The sequence below is a fragment of the Tamandua tetradactyla genome, chromosome 2 (assembly GCF_023851605.1).
Source record: "Tamandua tetradactyla isolate mTamTet1 chromosome 2, mTamTet1.pri, whole genome shotgun sequence".
In the NCBI taxonomy this organism is placed as follows: Eukaryota; Metazoa; Chordata; class Mammalia; order Pilosa; family Myrmecophagidae; genus Tamandua; species Tamandua tetradactyla.
In genome coordinates, this window is record NC_135328.1 from 29564312 (window position 1) to 29584589 (window position 20278).

The window sequence follows — 20278 nt, forward strand, 5'->3', positions numbered from 1 at the left end:
AATATATACTCAAGAACAGGAAAGTACAAAGATGGGACATCCCCATGACCAAGACCAAGGAGTCCACTGAGGTCAACTAGGGAAGGATGTTAAGAGAAAAAGAACCTGTTAAGAGGAAGATCTTCAAGATAAAAGAAAGAAGGGGGAAAACTTGCTGGAAGTTCTACCTTGGCCATGAAAAGGGACCATTTCTCTGATAGACAAGGAAATAATGTTAAATACTGATGCACATAATTTCATAGGTAGAAACAGTGAAAATTTGAAAGAGTTCATATTTGAGAAAAATAGATGTGTGTATATTCTAACCACTTAACATATTATATTTGAAATACCATCCTCGAAATTTAAAAAAAATTATATTTACATCATTGAACAGTATATCCTACAACTGAATAGGATAAGCATTTAACAGTTAAGACTATTAAGAGTATTTTAGCCAAATTAAGAACATAATGCATTAGACTCATGCATGTCAAATCTATTTTATATACTCTGGCCGTGTGTTAGTTTGTTAGCTGCCAAAATGCGATATACCAGAACTGGAATGGCTTTTAAAATGGGGATTTAATAAGTTACAAGTTGACAGTTAAAAGGAAGTGAAAGTATCCAAATTAAGGCACTAAAAAGAGGTTATCTTCACTCAAAGGCCGATGGGCCAGGAACATGGCAGTCAGCTGGTTACGGTGTGGCTGGCATCTGCTGGTCCCTTGCTCCTGGGCTCCATTGCTTTCAGCCTCTGTTCCTGTGGGGGCTCCTCACTTTGCTTCTCCAGGGCTGGCTTTCATCTCTTGGCTTCCCTTGGCTCTCTCCAGGTTCTGGCTTGCTTAACATCTCATGGCAATGTCTGATGGGCTCCAAGCAGCATTAAACATCCGTGTCATTGTTCCCTTGTCCACATCTGGGTCAGCTCTGCTGTGAAGTTTCTGTCGGCTTTGAAGCTTCTGTTGTTTCTGACTCTCTCCAAAACGTTTCCTCTTTTAAAGGATTCCAGTAAACCAATCAAGACCCACCTGGAATGGGTGGATTCACATCTGCATCTAATCAAAAGATCACTACCCACAATTGGGCCATCACATCTTTATGGAGATAATCTAATTAGAAGATTCCAACCTACTGTATTGGATGAGGAGTAAAAGAATCAGCTGCCCTCACAAGATTGGATCAGGGTTAAAACATAATACTTTCAAACCGGCACAGGCTGTAACCAACAACTTTAAAAATGACCAATTTAGTACTGTTTACTTAGTGAACAATTCAATCATTCAATAAGTCCTGCCAAGGACTTATTAATAGAAAAATATTTCTATTAATCTTATAGGAACTTATTTTTTTCCTTAATTTCAAATTGTATCTATTCATAGGAAACAAGGTAACTATCATTATTCAACATATGTAGCAATTAGAATCTATCCTGAAGTTTAAACATTTACCGGAGCTATAAAAAATATATGCCCTGAATTTGAAAAAACTCTATCTCTATTGTTGAATTCTGTACACAGATGTAACATCAACTTCTTGTATGGCCCCACGAGAAAGGCAGATAACAAAGAAGATTGATACTTATAAAATCTTTACGACCACTGAAGAGACCACACCACTAATGTTTTCATTTTCTGACTGCTGCTTTCATTCCAAGTGAAGTATTGTAATAGTATGCACGTGCTACAACAACTACTCTCAGAGTTTTCCCTATCCACATTTGGCCTCCAAGCCAGAGAAGGGCACCCTATGTAAGTAGACTGCATGCCAGAAATCCGTTCTTCATATGGCCTAGAGAGATTTAGAGAACAGTCTTAAAAATCGACGGGGGACTTCCGGAGAAGATGGCGGCTTAGTAAGATGCGCGGATCTTAGTTTCTTCTCCAGGACAGCTACTAGGGGAGTAGAAACGATACAGAACAGCTCCCAAAGCCACAACAGAGAAAAAAAAGACAGTGTACCCCATCCTGGAACGGCTGGCTGGCTGAGAGAAGCCGCTCGGGTGAGATCACCGAGGCGCGAGGGCTTCACCGGGCGGGGCGGCAAGCGGCCGGAGTCACTCCTTTTCCCCTTCCCGGGCCAACTGGGAGAATTGGAGAGACGGTCCCCTGAAACCGCGGCGGCTGGCGCCCACATCACGCGCGGCCCCCCGGACCAACTGAGAGAATTGGATCGGAAATCCCCAGGCCGCAGAGAATGGTGACAGGTGGGGGAGGCCCCTTCCAAACCCGTGACTCCCCGGGAACGTGCACTCTCCCGGGCGGGCCGCTGCCGCTGGCGCCCTCCTGCCACGCTTGGCGCCCTGGGCCGACTAGGAAATTCGGACGGGCGCTTTCCCGGGCTGCGGCAGCCAGCAACCCTCCCCGCGTTCGGACCCCGAGCCGGCTCGCACTCTTCCAAGCCGCTTCGGCTAGCGAACCTCCCGGACGGCGAGAGTTTTCCAAAGTTAAAGGACCCACAGCACCTTTTACTGGTGGGACCCGCAGACAAACGTGTGCCACGAGCGCCACCTACTGGTCAGGATAAGAAAAACAGAACCCAGAGATTTCACAGAAAAATCTTCCAAACTTTTGGATCCAATACCCAGGGAAATCTGTCTAAATGCGCAGACGCCAACAGAAGATAATGGATCACGCTCAAATAATTGACAAGGCATTTGACAAGATTCAACATCCTTTCCTGTTGAAAACACTTCAAAAGATAGGAATACAAGGGAACTTCCTTAAAATGATAGAGGGAATATATGAAAAACCCACAGCTAATATCATCCTCAATGGGGAAAAATTGAAAACTTTCCCCCTATGATCAGGAACAAGACAAGGATGTCCACTATCACCACTATTATTCAACATTGTGTTGGAGGTTCTAGCCAGAGCAATTAGACAAGAAAAAGAAATACAAGGCATCAAAATTGGAAAGGAAGAAGTAAAACTATCACTGTTTGCAGACGATATGATACTATACGTCGAAAACCCGGAAAAATCCACAACAAAACTACTAGAGCTAATAAATGAGTACAGCAAAGTAGCAGGTTACAAGATCAACATTCAAAAATCTATAGCATTTCTATACCCTAGTAATGAACAAGCTGAGGGGGAAATTAAGAAACGAATCCCATTTACAATTGCAACTAAAAGAATAAAATACCTAGGAATAAATTTAACTAAAGAGACAAAAAACCTATATAAAGAAAACTACAAAAAACTGCTAAAAGAAATCACAGAAGACCTAAATAGATGGAAGGGCATACCGTGTTCATGGATTGGAAGACTAAATATAGTTAAGATGTCAATCCTACCTAAATTGATTTACAGATTCAATGCAATACCAATCAAAATCCCAAGAACTTATTTTTCAGAAACAGAAAAACCAATAAGCAAATTTATCTGGAAGGGCAGGGTGCCCTGAATTGCTAAAAACATCTTGAGGAAAAAAAATGAAGCTGGAGGTCTCGCGCTGCCTGACTTTAAGGCATATTATGAAGCCACAGTGGTCAAAACAGCATGGTATTGGCATAACGATAGATATATCGACCAATGGAATCGAATAGAGTGCTCAGATATAGACCCTCTCATCTATGGACATTTGATCTTTGATAAGGCAGTCAAGCCAACTCACCTGGGACAGAACAGTCTCTTCAATAAATGGTGCCTAGAGAACTGGATATCCATATGCAAAAGAATGAAAGAAGACCCATCTCTCACACCCTATACAAAAGTTAACTCAAAATGGATCAAAGATCTAAACATTAGGTCTAAGCCCATAAAACAGATAGAGGAAAATGTTGGGAGATATCTTATGGATTTTACAATTGGAGGCGGTTTTATGGACCTTAAACCTAAAGCAAGAACACTGAAGAAGGAAATAAATAAATGGGAGCTCCTCAAAATTAAACACTTTTGTGCATCAAAGAACTTCATCAAGAAAGTAGAAAGACAGCTTACACAATGGGAGACAATATTTGGAAATGACATATCAGATAAAGGTCTAGTATCCAGAATTTATAAAGAGATTGTTCATCTCAACAACAAAAAGACAGCCAACCCAATTACAAAATGGGAAAAAGACTTGAACAGACACCTCTCAGAAGAGGAAATACAAATGGCCAAAAGGCACATGAAGAGATGCTCAATGTCCCTGGCCATTAGAGAAATGCAAATCAAAACCACAATGAGATATCATCTCACACCCACCAGAATGGCCATTATCAACAAAACAGAAAATGACAAGTGCTGGAGAGGATGCGGAGAAAGAGGCACACTTATTCACTGTTGGTGGGAATGTCAAATGGTGCAACCACTGTGGAAGGCAGTTTGGCGGTTCCTCAAAAAGCTGAATATAGAATTGCCATACGACCCAGCAATACCATTGCTGGGTATCTACTCAAAGGACTTAAGGGCAAAGACACAAACGGACATTTGCACACCAATGTTTATAGCAGTGTTATTTACAATTGCAAAGAGATGGAAACAGCCGAAATCTCCATCAACAGAAGAGTGGCTAAACAAACTGTGGTATATACATACGATGGAATACTATGCAGCTTTAAGACAGGATAAACTTATGAAGCATGTAATAACATGGATGGACCTAGAGAACATTATGCTGAGTGAGTCTAGCCAAAAACTAAAGGACAAATACTGTATGGTCCCACTGATGTGAACAGACATTCGAGAATAAATTTGGAATATGTCATTGGTAATAGAGTCCAGCAGGAGGTAGAAACAGGGTAAGATAATGGGCAATTGGAGTTGAAGGGATACAGACGGTGTAACAGGACTAGATACAAAAACTCAAAAATGGACAGCACAATAATACCTAATTGTAAAGTAATCATGTTAAAACACTGAATGAAGCTGCATCTGAGCTATAGGTTTTTGTTTTGTTTTGTTTTGATTTGTTTTGATTTTACTATTATTACTTTCTCTATATTAACATTCTATATCTTTTTCGGTTATGTTGCTAGTTCTTCTAAACCGATGCAAATGTACTAAGAAATGATGATCATGCATCTATGTGATGATGTTAAGAATTACTGATTGCATATGTAGAATGGTATGATTTCTAAATGTTGGGTTAATTTCTTTTTTTCCGTTAATTAAAAAAAAAAAAAAAGAGAAGGGGTAATTGGAGCTGAAGTGATACAGACTGTACAACGGGACTGGATATAAAAACTCAGAAATGGACAGCACAATACTACCCAATTGTAATGCAATTATGTTAAAACACTGAATGAAGCTGCATGAGAGGTATAGGTTTTTTTTTTTTCTTTCTATTATTGTTTTAATTCTTATTCTGTTGTCTTTTTATTTCTTTTTCTAAATTGATGCAAATGTACTAAGAAATGATGAATATGCAACTATGTGATGTTATTAAGAATTACTGATTGTACATGTAGAATGGAATGATTTCTAATTGTTTTGTTAATTCTTTTTTTAATTGATAAAAAAAAAAAATCGACGGGAAAGGCAGTGAATACATAACAGGAAATTCCTTTTTAATGTAGCAGTCTCTTAACCTGACAGCTAATTCTAGAAAAGCCAAGTGAGAACCATGTCTCCTGAGAAATACTAATTCATGCTTACTAGAGTTAACAAGAAAATGTTCATTTTATTTTCACAGTAGATGGTTTTGACCACCATTTTCCCCATCACCCTCACTTTAATCTGTTGTGAGTGAATGCTATATTATTTAGAAATTCCTAGCTTCTGAGAAACTAACATAAGAAGTTTCCACTGTCAAAATTTAAATGGACTGCCCAGGAAATTTGATGTTTTTTTTTACCAAAACATGTATTATCCGGCACAAGGACTAAATTATTTTTCTGGTTAAGCAAGGACTGACATTTCTATCTTGAGCTGGGCCAGCCCGTGTCACTTGGAGAAGAAATGGTGAAGTGGGATTTCTGGTCATTTCCCTGGCTAGACACATGCTCTTTCTGACACAATGATACAGCAAAGACTGCTTGTCACCTCTCAGCATCCATTATCTCCTTCCTTCTCAGCATCAAAGCTCTGTAAAAAAAAGGTTGAGCAGGAGACCACGTTTTCCCCAATGCGATCTCAGGAAAGTACTGTATGGATTTCCACAGTCTCCCTAAAGAAAATATGACTATTTTGACCCTCTCCTCCTTCTTCCTGAGGTCTGGAATGAGCTCCTGATGGTAGTAGACTTTCCAATACCCATCTCAGACCCAAAGGTGACCTGAAGATGGTGTGGCAGGGAGCTGAAAGGTGGGATTCTGCAAGCCTGAGCACATTGTACAGCTGCCGCATTAGCCCTACATTGTTTGTCAAGGCTTAATTTATTTGAAAGAGAAATAAATGTTTATCCCATTTAAACCAATGTTTCTTCAGATTTTTTTCTATTATATCAGCCACACCCATTCCTAACTAACTCACAAGATAAAAAAATAAAAGAAGAGGCTCAGAAAACCCCACCAATGCCAGTGATTGTCACTGATAGGCTATGGAACAACAACCAGATGAAATTCCAACATGTGCCAGGTGGAAACTCTGAAAAACTGTGAAAATGCACACTCAAAACTGCCATATATTCTGTTTTTTCAAGGGTCAACCATGCTATCTCCTGTTTTTAAAAATGTCTGATAGAAAAAATAGATTGCGAGGCAACTGAGATAACCCCCTGGGTTGTATGGCCCCAAAGTTCTGATTTGTGTTCTCTGGGTTAGACTGATCCGGGTTAGATCGTATGTATCACTTTTGCAGCCCTTGAAATGGACTCCCCTATTTCTCTTTAGTTTTTAAAACTTTTTATTATAGTAACATAAACAATTATATAAATTACCCATTTGAACCACTTCGAAATGTTCGATTCAATCCTATCAAGTTCATTAACGATATTGTGTTGCCATCACCAACATCTATTATTCAAATGTTTTCCTCGTCTCAAAGAGAAACTCTGCACCAATTAAGCAATAACTCCCCATTTCCTCTGAACCCCTAGCCCCTAATAATGTGTAATCTACTTACTGTCTCTATGAATTTGATTAGTATAAATACTTCAATAAGTGAGATCATACAATATGTTTCCTTTTGTGTTTGGTTTATTTCAGTCAATGTGATGTTTTCAGGGTTCATCCATGCTATAGTACATATCAGAACTTCATTCCTTTTTACAGCTGAATAACATTTACTACATATATATATTGTACTTATTTATCTATTCATCTATTGATGGACACTTGGGTTGTTTCCACCTTGTGACTACTGTGGATAAAGCTTCTATGAACAAGTATCTTTCTGAGTCCCTGTTTTCTTTCAGTTCTTTTAGGTATATACCTAAGAGTGTGATGGTGGCTTCTGATACAACTCAGCACACAGGAGTAACACAGTAAATCGTAGGCAGAGGTGGAGGGAGGTAAGGGGGAGAAAGAATACATGACAGTCAGAAAACTAGATTTAAGTCTGTTTGACATTTACTTAGTTTTGTGATTAGAACTTAAGTTACCTAATCTCTCCAAAGATTTGTTGTCTTTTCTATAAAACGGAGATAAAAATAATAACATGGCAGACCTTTGTAAATTACACAGCACTTTAAATAATTAAAGTCAAGAATGAATACATGTAATAATTCCAGTTCATGGTCACTCTCAAGAGAAATCTCCTCCGAGTGCATTTGCATTACTAGGACATCTGGGGAGAATTTCCCAACCCTTTGACCATGCAGTGAAGCAGGACAAAACAGAATCTGCTCTCACTCTGTCTGTAAGCATTCATGGACTTTGACCCAGCACTGTCATGATGCTTTAGAACCAAACATAATATAATACCGGTAGCCAATAATGATAACGTGTCTTTAATAGTAGCAGTAGGGCAGGCCACGGTGGCTCAGCAGGCAGAGTTCTCGCCTACCATGCCGGAGACCCAGGTTCAATACCTGGTGCCTGCCCGTGCGAAAAAAAAAAAAAAAAAGGAAATGCAGGATTATGAGGAAATGTGAATTCTACATTTGCAAATTAGGTGCTCTCTTTCTCTCCATATTAGGAATTTTAGTATTATTTTGGCATAGGAAATATACATTTGGTCTGGATCTAATTTATTCACTGAGGAGCCATTCATTCATTTATCATTCATTCATTCACTCCATTTGCACTGCCAAAATTCTGATGGAATTACAAAAAAGATTCTAAGAAGAGTAATGGCATCATAAAAATCATTTAAAAGTTAAAGAAAGACAGAGCACACTTCCAGAGGCACCTTTGGAAAGATATCATTTCAGCATCAAAAAGCATCTTAGTTTTTACAACAGTGAGAAATTCTTGCCATCAAAATAATGTTGAGTTTGCAGCAACTGTATCCACTGCAGAATTTATGATTTCCCATTCCTTTCTAGAGGAATGGAGAACCCCAATTTTTCTTATTCCTTCAGCACCTGGGCCATCAAAAAGATCTCTGTGAAATGCACAAAATTGTATCAGATTATTGCATAAAACCCCATTAGGGTTTTAATCCAGTGGCATCTCACATATCTTCAGGTCTTATTTGGAGTCAAAGCTGACGGTTTCTTCCAATGAGATTGAGAGATTATTGCAGAGGGAAAGGTGTGTGACTGTTCTTTGTGGACACAGAACTGACAATGCTCCTTTCCTTGGAGCTAGGAAGAGCTTCTGCCTATCCAATCCCACTCTCTTCTGGCCATCTACAGCTCGGATTTTTGGCAAGACAGCACATTCCCCACCAGAGGATCATATTTCTGGAACTCGGGAATAATGAGGAAAGCAGAACATTTTTTTTCAAAGGAAGCTTCATACTTTGTTTGTTTAACAGATATTTAGTGAGAGCAAAGTGGGAATGAGGGGCTCAGATCTTTATTTTGACATGAAATGCTTAGGAGACAGAGAGTCTTACATTCACAGCGGGGTCAATTCAAAACGCACAGCTTAGGAGAGGCAAGTCAGAAATACATGGAGGAGAGAAAAAGCAAGAAGAAAGAGGTTGCTACAAAACAATCATTCCCTGGAAAGGAAAAGCTAGAGAGCTTTCTGTTAATTTTGTAAACGGTTTTAATGAAATTAAGTTGTAAGTGCTAAGCCTTTTTCCCCATGCTATTGATGGTGTCCATGGAAAGGCCTGTACTAACAACAGAATTCACTGTTTCATCCTTTGCAGTCTTTGATGAGTGATAGGAGGTGTTGTCTGAAGAGAAAATGTCTACACCACAATACTGCCCAATCAAATAATGTGTGATAACAGTGAGTGTCCACACATATACTCCCCCACCAAGCTGTGCAATTCCAATATCAAATTACAAAAATGAAGCAATACTCTTCATTATCCTTTTTGTTTAGTTAATCATATATGCTAAAAGATAACAGCAAATTGTACACTAGTAAAGGAAATTCTACATCCCAAGATTTTACATGGAAGGAGTAAGCTATCTTAATTGGGGTGGATGGCAGTGTGTTTGTGAGCTTGTGTCTTTTTATGTGTTGATGCAACTGTGTATCTGTATACCTGAGTTTGAGTCTGAATATAGATGTGGGAGGCATTTAGCTTCAGATGGAAAAGGTTTAGAAGACTAATTTCTCTAGGAAAGTATTTAATAACCTCAAAACTTCCCTATGATGATCAATTTCACATGAATTCCAGATCACAATCAGTTGAAATATTAGCATTCTGCACAGACCTAGGTCCTATTTCCTTGATGAGATGCATAAGTTTTATATCAACACCCACATTACACAGCTTACCATTTTCAAACAAATGTAGGGATGAAACATGCCTGGTTGATCTCTATGCAAAAATTCATACCCAGACCTCCATTTATACCATTTTTAAACCTCAGTCATCTTGTATTAATCTTTTTGAAACACTGTATTTTAATTATACTTAAGAATGTTCAACAGAGACTTGGAAAAAGTACAATAAAGACATGTAAGTTTCTAGGTTACATAAGGATGAAGTCCAGCTGCCTTTCTCCTGTGCCTTTCTGACACCCATCCCAAATGAGAAAAATAAACAAATTCAAGTGTAAATTTAGTTAACACAAATTTCTGAGAAATCTCTACACGCTAGAGAACAAATGGATCAAGACTGAAGAAAGACACTGGAAACCCTGTTGGCATTTCTGTTTTCCAAGGCAGGATGTAGTTATGTGGAAGCGGAAAGCTGAAGTACAAGAGCACGTCTTGAGACAAGCAGTGTGTACTCCACTCACTATCCGTTTCACTCTTTTGGATTAACAGTATGCCAAGGCCCCAGGCAAGCCTGGCCAAAACTAACAGAGAGCTGGCCTACGGCAAATGCTCTCTGCTGCAGCGGGATTCTTCTCTGATGGAGCAGACAGTGGCATGGGGAATACGGACAGACATACGGATCTCATGAGAACTTGGAGAGGAGGCCATGCCCATCAGGGCACTGGAGCTGCAAAGCTGAACCCAGTTACAACTGCTTCCAAAAGCAGGGAGGATCCTTAATTAGGTGTTTAATCCCTTAAAGGCAATATCCCCCTCCAACTTCATAATCAAATGGAATAAGTACAAATGAAAAGCATACTTGATTCAATAGGTTGGTAAAATGACAGATGCTCTCACCATAAACAAAAACAAAAGGCAAGTAAAAAATTGAGAAGAAATATTTGCCACCTACCTGGCACCCAAGGGTTACTATCATTAAGATTTTAGAGTATCTGCAGATCAATAAGAAAATGAATGACCCCGAATCATAATCCCCAAATATTTTAATGGGCACTCAAAAAAGAAGAGCTATCTATGGCCAATAAAATATGGGAACTGTTCAGCCTCATTAATAAAAAAATGCAATTTAAAGGGGAACTCTGTTTTCCACATACAAAGTTGGGGGCAAATGTTCAAGTGACGTCAATCTGTGTTGACAAGGCTGCAGGAAACCCCACACTTAATGTGGCTATGCAACTTGGGACCAATTTTCTGCAGAGCAACTTGGCAACTTTGTTCAAAAGGCCTTAACAAATATGTATACTTCTTGATCCAACAATGCCTCTTTCAAGAATTTGTAATAAGGACATAGACTAGAAATATGGACAAAAATTTAGCCACACAGTGTTATTTATAATAGACTAAATATTGAGTAACAGATGTTTGCATGATAAAATAAAAGCACATTTCACAGTGGAATACTGTGTCATCACGAAAAAAATGATGAAATAGAAGCATATTTCCCATTATGGAAAGAAGACTGCAAAACATGGTGGAACAAAATGTCAGTCTGCAAAAAGGAATATACAATCTGATCCTTTCTTATGGTAAACATTATTCATGCAAGATGTATGTATAGATAGAAAAACATTCTTACTACCTAGACAACTGCACAAAGTCAAGAAGGACGTGCATCAAAATGTTATGATGTAGTTACAGGAAGAATATTTTTCTGATTATTTTATTTTCTACAATAAACCTTCATTATAGTTAAAATAAAATGTACTTACAAAGAGAAAAGGAAAAAAGGAATCAAAGAGACTTCAACAAGAACCAAGGTACAAAGGATATAGTTTTAAAAAATCAATAATATTTCTATACCTCAAGAATAATTGTTTAAAATTTAATATCAAAAGATGCCATTCATGAGCAATACATCGAGGACTAAATTTTTAAGATATATGCAAAACGATTTCTAAAAATCTACAACTTTACTGAAGAATATATAAAGAATTTATAAAAATGGACATCCTATGCTCATGAATTGGAAGGCCTATTAGTATAAAAATGTAAATAATCCCCAAATCAATTCAATCTTTCTACAATTACAAGAAAATCCTGACTGGTTTCATTTGGAATGTGTGAAAATGAATTGAAAATTCATATTAAATAATAAATGGCTAAGAACTGATTAAAAAATGGAAAAGAAAAAAAGAGAGTTTTCAGTACCAAACATTAAAATACATTGCAAAGTTACAATAGTTAAATCATTTTGGCAAAGCTCAAAATAATAGATAGATAAAAGACTGTAAAAGAAAGCTAAGAGACCAATCAGTCATAAGCATTTACTATATAATAAAAATGATGTTCAATTACATTGAAAATGAATCGGTGGCTATTAAGCAAATGGTGCTGGAGCAACTGATTAACTGTTAAAATAAAATAAATTTAAATGTCTTCATCATGCCCTACACCAAAATGAATTCCAGACTTAAAAGGAAAACTTTTAATCCAATTTGGGAAATGAGAAGGTCTTGCAAATACAGAATCTTAAGGTCAAATTTTGATAGATTTGAGTACATAAAATTTAGTTCATCCAGCTATAAATACTGCTAAAAGCAAAAGCAAATGACAAGCATTGAACTGGAAAAGCATATGCAACATATATATGAAACAGGGTTACCATCTTTGCTATATAAAGAGCTTTTACAAATCATTAAGAAAAACAAACATGTACTCTAACTACAAACTGAGCAAAAATTGTGATGAAGTCTTTATCAAAGGAAAACACCAGAAAATGTTCATTCTCTAAAAAAAATCCAAAACAGGAAACTGTTAAAAAAAGATACTTCTATTTATGTATCAAACTAGCAAAGATATTAAATATGATAATATATAATATTGCGATCAAGTAGCAAATTCACTGCTCTGATCCTTTGCTAATGGAAATTTAATTTATATGCAACACTGAAAGGGGAAATTGAGCAATATGTATCAAGAAGTTCACAAATGTTCATAGCCTTTAATCCAGGAACTTCAACAGAAATTCTTCCTAAAGAAGTAATCAGTGAGCTCCACAAACGTTTGTGTTCACTATAACTGAGTTAATAAAGAACCTAAATCCCCAATATGAGATAATTGGTAAAATACATGGTGGTTCTTGCATGCAATGGAGTAGTATGCAGCTAATGCAGAACATCTTAATGCAGGCAAACGAAAGAGAAAACGAAAAATGTAGGCTCCCAAAACATCAAGACACCAATTTGGTTAAAAGTATGTGCCAATGTGCATACTGGATAAATGTCCAACTACAGGTAAACAATGGCTTTCTAAAGGGTAGTGGGAATAAAGGTTCTTTTTTCATTCATTCCACAAATACTTACTGGCTTCCTGCTATGAGTCATTCAGACAGCTATATACGGTCCACATTTTCCTCAACCGAATCAGTAGTACTCAGTAATGAGAAAAAATTTAATTTGGTAGAAGCCCATCATCTATAACTGCCTTCCAGATGCAGAAAATCTTCTAAGGAGCTCAGAGTAAAAGTAGTGTAAGAAGGATAGGCACCTTCTATTGAAAACATAGGTTAAAAAAAAAAAAGAACTGGGGGAAACATTCATATCACTCTACATCCTACCTTTAGATACACTTCCTAAAACATGCTCACCTGTTCCAGCTTGCACAAGGTTACTTCCCCTACAGGCAAGAGCGTGGATAGGGTCTTAAGGACCCCTTCCTATAGGGTCCTCAAAGGAGACCGCTTTATAGAGCCTGTCGTCTCGCTGAGTGTTTAAAATCCATTTTCCTATTGGATCCCCACAACAACAGGAGGACAGGTATGAGAGATTTGGTGGATGGGGACACTGAAGCCCCGGCTAGAGACGGGCAGGCAGGGGTGGGTGGGAAGCGCGGAGGATCGGGAGGGCGGGCGCCTTACCGCGGCTTGCTGGAACGCGCCCTTGGTGTAGGTGCCGCCGCCGCGGTAGGTGATGGCCGGGATCTCGCGGCTGAGCAGCGCGCACTTGTGCTGGTGCGCGCGGCTGGAGGAGATGTAGTCCACGCCCGGCACCACTCTGTTCTGCGACGAGAAGGTCACGATGGCCACGCGGGTGGCGGTGGGCACCACCGGGAAGTTGGACAGCAGCTTGCGGACGAACTTGAGCTCGCTGAGGAAGTTGGCGTGGCCCACGCTAGAGGACCCGTCCACCAGGAAGACGAGCTCCAGGCGCTCGCTGAGCTCCCGCAGCCGCCGCACGCGCCGCCGGAACGCCCGGCCCAGCCGCTCCACTCGGCTCTCCGGGGCTTCCTCCTCCGGCGCGGGCAGCGTGGGCAGCGTGGGCGGCGCGGGCAGCTGCCCCGGGCCCCCGGCCGCGGCCTCGGGGAAGAGACGGAAACTGAAATTGAACGACGGGGCCATCTGCTGAAAGTCCGTCCAGCCCGAAACGAGCGCCAGACCCCAGCAACAAAAGGCCAGGCGCGGCCACATCGCGCTGGAGACCGAGCGGCCGCCGGGAGCGCAGGCGGCGGCCCGGGCAGGGAGAGACGCGAGGCGGGCGGCTCGCCGAGGGGCGTGAGCGGTGCGGGGCCCGGGGCAGCAGCTGTGAGCCTCAGAGCCCTTTCATCTGACACTGGGGACACAATCCAGACTCCTCCAGCAGCTCGGGAGCTTCGGAGGGGTACGGCGCTCTGTCTCTACCCCTCTGGCTCTCGTCTTTTTTTTTTTTTTCCTTCCCTCTCTCCTCCTCCTCCTCTCTCCCTGAAGCCTGTAAAATGTTTGCAGGAAAGGGGGCAGTCAAGAAAAATCTCCCGCTTCCCTCCTTCTTCCCCTCTCTCCCTCCTCTCTCTGTCTCTCCCTGTCCACTCTCCTGTCTCCTTTCTATCTCTGCCTCTATCTCTCTCCTCCCCCTCTCATTCTCCTCCCGGGATCCAGCCAAAGACTAGGAGATTCCATGACACCGCAACCCCGCGTCTGTCAGGCTGTCAACATTCCCGCAGCAAGCGCACCAGCGCCGAAGCACTGATTGATCCCATATGTCTGGCAGGAGCTGCAGAGGAATTCACTGGAGATGAATCCAGATACCGAGAGTGCCACAGTAATTGGAAACACTTTGTAGACGAAAACACACACACGGGCCGGCCAGAGAGTGGAAAGCATCCTTGTAAAATTGCTTGCTCACCTTTTGCGTCTCTTTCCTCCCCTTCGGTGCCCCAAACCCTTCACCGCTTGACTGGTGGGGATTTCTGACGAAGGGTGTTTGCGAGTTGGGTGTGAGTGTGCAGACTCTTGAGGACCCCCGAGAGCACACTATCTAGGGATTACCATCTACCCAAACATAGGGCTGACTAGTCATGGTGCCTCATTCATACATTTGCGTGTTCATCCATTTGTTCACTCATTAACAAAACGTTTTGAGCCCCCACTATGTACCAAGATCTATGCCAGGCATCTGGAACATAAGAAGGAATAAAAATGGGCAAGGGCCCTGTACTCAAGGAGCGAACAGGGTAAATAGTGAGGTGACCACTAACCCAATATTCACACAAATAAATCTATACTGACAGCCGACCATGCTACATGTTATGAAGGAGAGCTCATAGAAAGACTGGACCTTGGGGAAGACAGGGAAGACTTCTCTGAGGATGTCAAATTTGTGCTGAAATCTAAAGACTGGGTAGGGGGTGCTTTTCATGTGCTTGTGGTCTGTTTCAACAGGCAAGGTCCACAGAGGTCTATTTCCCTGGTTTTCAAAGGCATTTGAAAACACAAGTTGCCACCTTGGAGTGGTTTTCCCAAAGGGGGGTGTGGTGCAAGTGCAAAGAAGGTGCGCACTTCATAAGAGCAGGGTCCCGTGGTTAAACGATTCCAGCTAGAAGCTAGGAGTCTTGTACAAGTTCTAGTTGTATAAACCACCTGAACCATGTCACTTGGAAGACTTGACTTCACTTTCTACATTAATTTCATGATGGAATTCAATGAACTCAAAGTTTCCTCTGTTTCTAACATCTGATGATTGAATTCCAACTGTATTTAATGGAATGCCTTAAATGAGAGGCACAGTGTACTGGAGAGAATATTAGGGCTCTGGAGTCAGTTTGCCTGGAGTGAAATCTTGACACCCCCATTTACTAGTTGTATGGTCTTAACTTCAGTTTGCTCATCTAAAAAATGGAGGAATAATAGCATATTAGAGTTAATCTTATTAAAATTAATAAAGCATATTGAAGATTAAATCACTAAAAAGAAAAGTGCTTAAGACAGTGCTTAAAACATAGCTCACTTAATATTAGCAGGATCCGTTGTTGCCACTTTAAGTCTTGAATGGCCTCCAACTCCCTTTTTTCTATAAATATTTATTGAGCATCTATGTGCCAGGAAGTATGCTAGATGCTGAGGACTTAAAGATAAGACTCAGTTCCAATCTGCTAGAAATTCGAAAGATATCAGAAGAGAAGATAGCTTTGCAAACAATTCCAAAGCAGTAGGATGGTTGCAAGAGAGAGCAAGTAAGAAGAAAACTAGTGTAAATCCTCCTGGGGGGAATGAACAAGACCTCATATGAGCTCAGATTTAAGAAAATAAAGTTTTATCAAATTTCATCTACTCTATAATATTTGAAATACCTCATTAAGAGCTAACATTTCAGGTCTTTAAGAGATAACATTTCAGTTGCCGGGTGCACGGCAACTACTATGTACCATGTAGGTTATTGCCTCAGGCCTCTTTGGTTATAAGGAATAGGCACCCAACCTCTCATTTAAACCAAAAAGGATTTCTTGGCTCATGTAACTAAACCAGGGAAAGGGCAGGGGTGAAACTGATCTCAAAAGGTTTGGAAAAGGAAGTCAAGAACTACCTTGCATCTTCAATTTTTCATTCCCTTCTGCCTCTCTTGGCATGTTAGATCCAGTTTCTACCTTCATATTTATGATCTGAAAAACATTCTTCTTCACAAGTTCAAGTTAAAAATACCATCACCATCATCTTCAACAACAGCAATGGTAGGGAAGGACTCCACAAAGCTTGGCTCATGTGCCCAACCCTTAAACTATCACTGTGGTTGGAGGAAGAGTCCATTTTAATTGGCCTAAATTAGATGACATGCTCACTGTGGCAGAGACTCTCAATCAGTTAATCCCAGATCTGTAATCTTCTTAAATGGTATTAGTGTTCCTGAGTTGTACCTAGACACAAACATGCTTGGAATGAAGATTACATTTCCTAGCCAGCTTTGCAGCCAGATGTAGCCATATAACTAGGTTATGGACAATGATATATCAGTGCAGTTTTGTGTAACGCTTTCCAGGAAACCTCTTTAAAAGATGGCTGCTTTCATTGGCTGTCTCTTCCTTTCAACCCCTATTCCGTCTTGCTACCTGGAATGTGAATATGGAGCTAGAACTCTAGCAGTCATCTTGGACCATGAAAATGATGCACCTGTTCTAGGGATGGCTGAGCAATGAGCTGGAAGGAACCTGGGTTCCTGTAGACTTCATGAAGCAGAGCCACCATACTCATCCCAGATTGCCTATCTACACCTCTTATTTTGAGTTTTTCTGTCACATCCTTCTAAACTTAATCCTGACTAATATATCCAAACCTATAGCCATGGAGGCTACCCTCTAAATTAGTGCTTCCATGAATCCAGTAGGGAAAAAGGCACATGGTGAATTGCATACTAGCACTTAAAGTTCTCCCCAAAGATGGCACATCACTTCAGCTTCATTTCATTGGCCAAAGCAAATTGCATGGCCGTGTCTAACCCCAAAGACAGTAGGAAGCACATGCTACTATGTGCCAAGGAAGTAGCCAGTTAGACGTAATTCATGAGTGGTACAAATAATCACCATATTGAGTCACATGACAATGGGAAGACAGTTGAGTTCAAAAACCAAAGTCGAGATAAAACTCTGGGAAGCATAGCCTGTCCTAAAATTTAGAGGATTCCCACAGGAAAGAGTTATAAATTAGTTTCTGCAAGGACTTTCTGATCTTTAGTTTGGGACAGTCAAGTTTACTTAACTCCGCCTATATTTACGAATAGCCTTGGTGAATGACGTAGCAGTGCCTAATTCTAGTGAAAGTTTGTAATTGAGCAGCTGTGGAGATTAGATTAAATACTTCTCCCAGGCTGTCTTGGAATCTTTGGCTTTCTTGACAAAAATAATAAAAAATAAATAAAAATAAATTTTAAAAACTACCCAATTAGCTACAATACAGTTATCAAAATATTTTTGTAAAACTAAATTTGTGACATGGTAATACATATATCCCTTCATGCTCACGTCATTAATATGATCTGGCCACTGTCACAGTAAATGCCTTCTTTTCAAAGTAATGATGAGAATAACAATATTTGGAGATATCTGCCATGGACCTAGGCACCTTTAAAACTCCCTGGATATTTTTGATGCATGCCATAGGGGTGAGAGCCTGAGACCAACATACTCTGTGTTGTGGACTGAAAGGCCAGGCCTACGTTTATTGTTGCTGTAGAAAGAGAGCAGAGAAATGTCAGAGAAGTCCTGCCTGAATGTCATTAAGGAGCTGCTCCATCCTTGCCACTGCTGTCAATGCTGTGTAGTCTGTTACACTCTCTGGTCCAAAGCAGTGGTTCTCCGCTGGGGTGGATTCCAAACCCCCTAACCCACTCCCCCCAGGGGACATTTGGCAATGTCTGGAGAATTTTTGATTGTCATTATCATAAGGATGGTTCTGGAATCTAGTAGGTAGAACCCAAGGATGCAGCTAAATGTCCTACGCTGCACAGGCCAACCCCCCAACAACACAGAATTGTTGGACTCCAAATGTCAATAGTCTTGAGGTTGAGAAAGCCTAGTCTGTAACACAATAATAGACACAATGATTAAAACTCACTATACCAAAAACTGAACTTGGCAAGCAACCTCAAGGTTCTAAAATGACAACATAGAGTGAACTGAGAAAAATTTACCTTGATTTAATCTCATGAAATAAAGACTTCTGAGGAAAAAAATATGTGTTGGTGGGAGTTGGAGGTGGTAGATTATAATTTCCTCACCGCCTGCACCCTGATTCAGAGTTCCCAGTTTGAATGACAGGGGCCAGACCTCAATCCCTGCCCATCCACTGGTACCTGCACCGAGAGGACACCCACCTTTACCCCTCACTGTACTGCAACCATCTTTCTACAGTAAAGCAGATCCTGCAAAAAGACAGGAAGGATTTGTGTCCAGGGTAAGATGGAAGAGGCACTGAGAGAAAGAGCAGAGAGTGTCTCTGGCAAAGATCATCCTGCAATTTCAAGAATCAACCTGGTAAATGGGGGTAGAAGCAGGAAAAATTTTGGTTTCCACGCCTATAGGGCATAGGGTTTTTGTTGTAAAATCTATAACAGTTGTAAGTGAATCACAGCGACAGGCACTGGGGATAGGAAGAGGATGCCTCCTTGTGACTATATTTTATAAGAATATCTTTCTGTTGTAAATTTATCAAAGACATTCTCCCATATTCAAAGGCTGGGAGAATATGCCATCCTGTATGTTTAAGTAAAATTACTTGGACATGGAGTTCGTGATGGGAAAGCCCTGCAATTGGAAAACCATTAAAAAGCAATAAATATAAATAAATGCTGTAAATCTGGTTTAACACTAGATGCAGATACAAAAATTTTAAACAAACCATTATTAAATACACAAATTTTATGTGTATTATCTTATTTAATCTTGCCAAATACTCTGAAATAAATATGATGATGTCATTTTCATAAGTGAGGAAACTGAACTATACAACATTTCCATCAATTCCTACGTTTGTATCTGATGTTCTGCTTCATAGATACTTGTTCTCTGATTGTCACAGAACAAAACTGAGCCTTTTACAGTCCCCAGAGGAAGTAATCAAGGCTTATTAAATTCAGATTTGGCTAGCATGCAGTCCTTCCCCGCCTCCAACCATATCTATCATTTTGGTCTTGGAAATTACCATCCAAACAGTTCCTCTTCTCTCTGGTGTCATGGGGATGGCGTGCCAGTTGGGTGGAAACACCCTGATGCCCTTCCCCTAGTCCATCACATGCAGGCATTAGCTAGTCAATAGACATGGTGAAATGCAACTCTTCAGACACATTACTTCAAAGAAAAATGGTCCCAAGGCATGTGCTTTCCACAGGTCACACCACACCATCCCCTTTGCCAGAGTGTGTTGTCTTCATTGTCTTTTATCTTAACATCATGTGTACTGTTTGTTTGATTCTCTTTTCATGCCATCTCTCAACAGACACTGTCTTCTGGAAGGCAAGTGTTCTTATCCAGGAGATCTCAGCATCATGAACACATGTCCAAGTAACAATCAGGGTCATCCTTCGCTAAGCTTTGATGGATTTGTGTCATAAACTGGTGAAATGCACATGTGCTGAGAATCTTTTGCCTGGAATTGTAACACAAGCTTGGTTCCTTGGATACCCAGTGAGCTGACTTCTTCAAGCTGGTCGTTGTGTCCACAGTGACTATTTCCTTCATCTTTTCATAAATAGTCATCTGCAGAGACATTTGCTAACTTCTCCTAAAACATTGCCTGTGTCCTTGAATTTTTGAACCAGCTTTCCAAAGGTGCCGTAGAAGATGGATCTCTAGATTTACTGATAGGACCAGCCCTTGCAGTACTTAGCCGTTGCAACTCAATTC

At 40.3% G+C, this 20278-nt stretch overlaps 1 protein-coding gene across 2 annotated transcripts in view; it reads right to left on the reverse strand.

The window, feature by feature from the left end:
* The window catches only part of SVEP1 (sushi, von Willebrand factor type A, EGF and pentraxin domain containing 1), a 208188-nt gene extending 194058 nt beyond the window's left edge, over nt 1-14130 (reverse strand). For both annotated transcript variants that reach the window (XM_077141639.1, XM_077141631.1), the window contains exon 1: nt 13554-14130. In XM_077141639.1, coding sequence (XP_076997754.1) covers nt 13554-14102 — 549 coding nt within the window. In that variant the 5' untranslated portion in view covers nt 14103-14130. The remainder of the gene's footprint in view (nt 1-13553) is intronic.
* Nucleotides 14131-20278: the final 6148 nt, after the last annotated feature.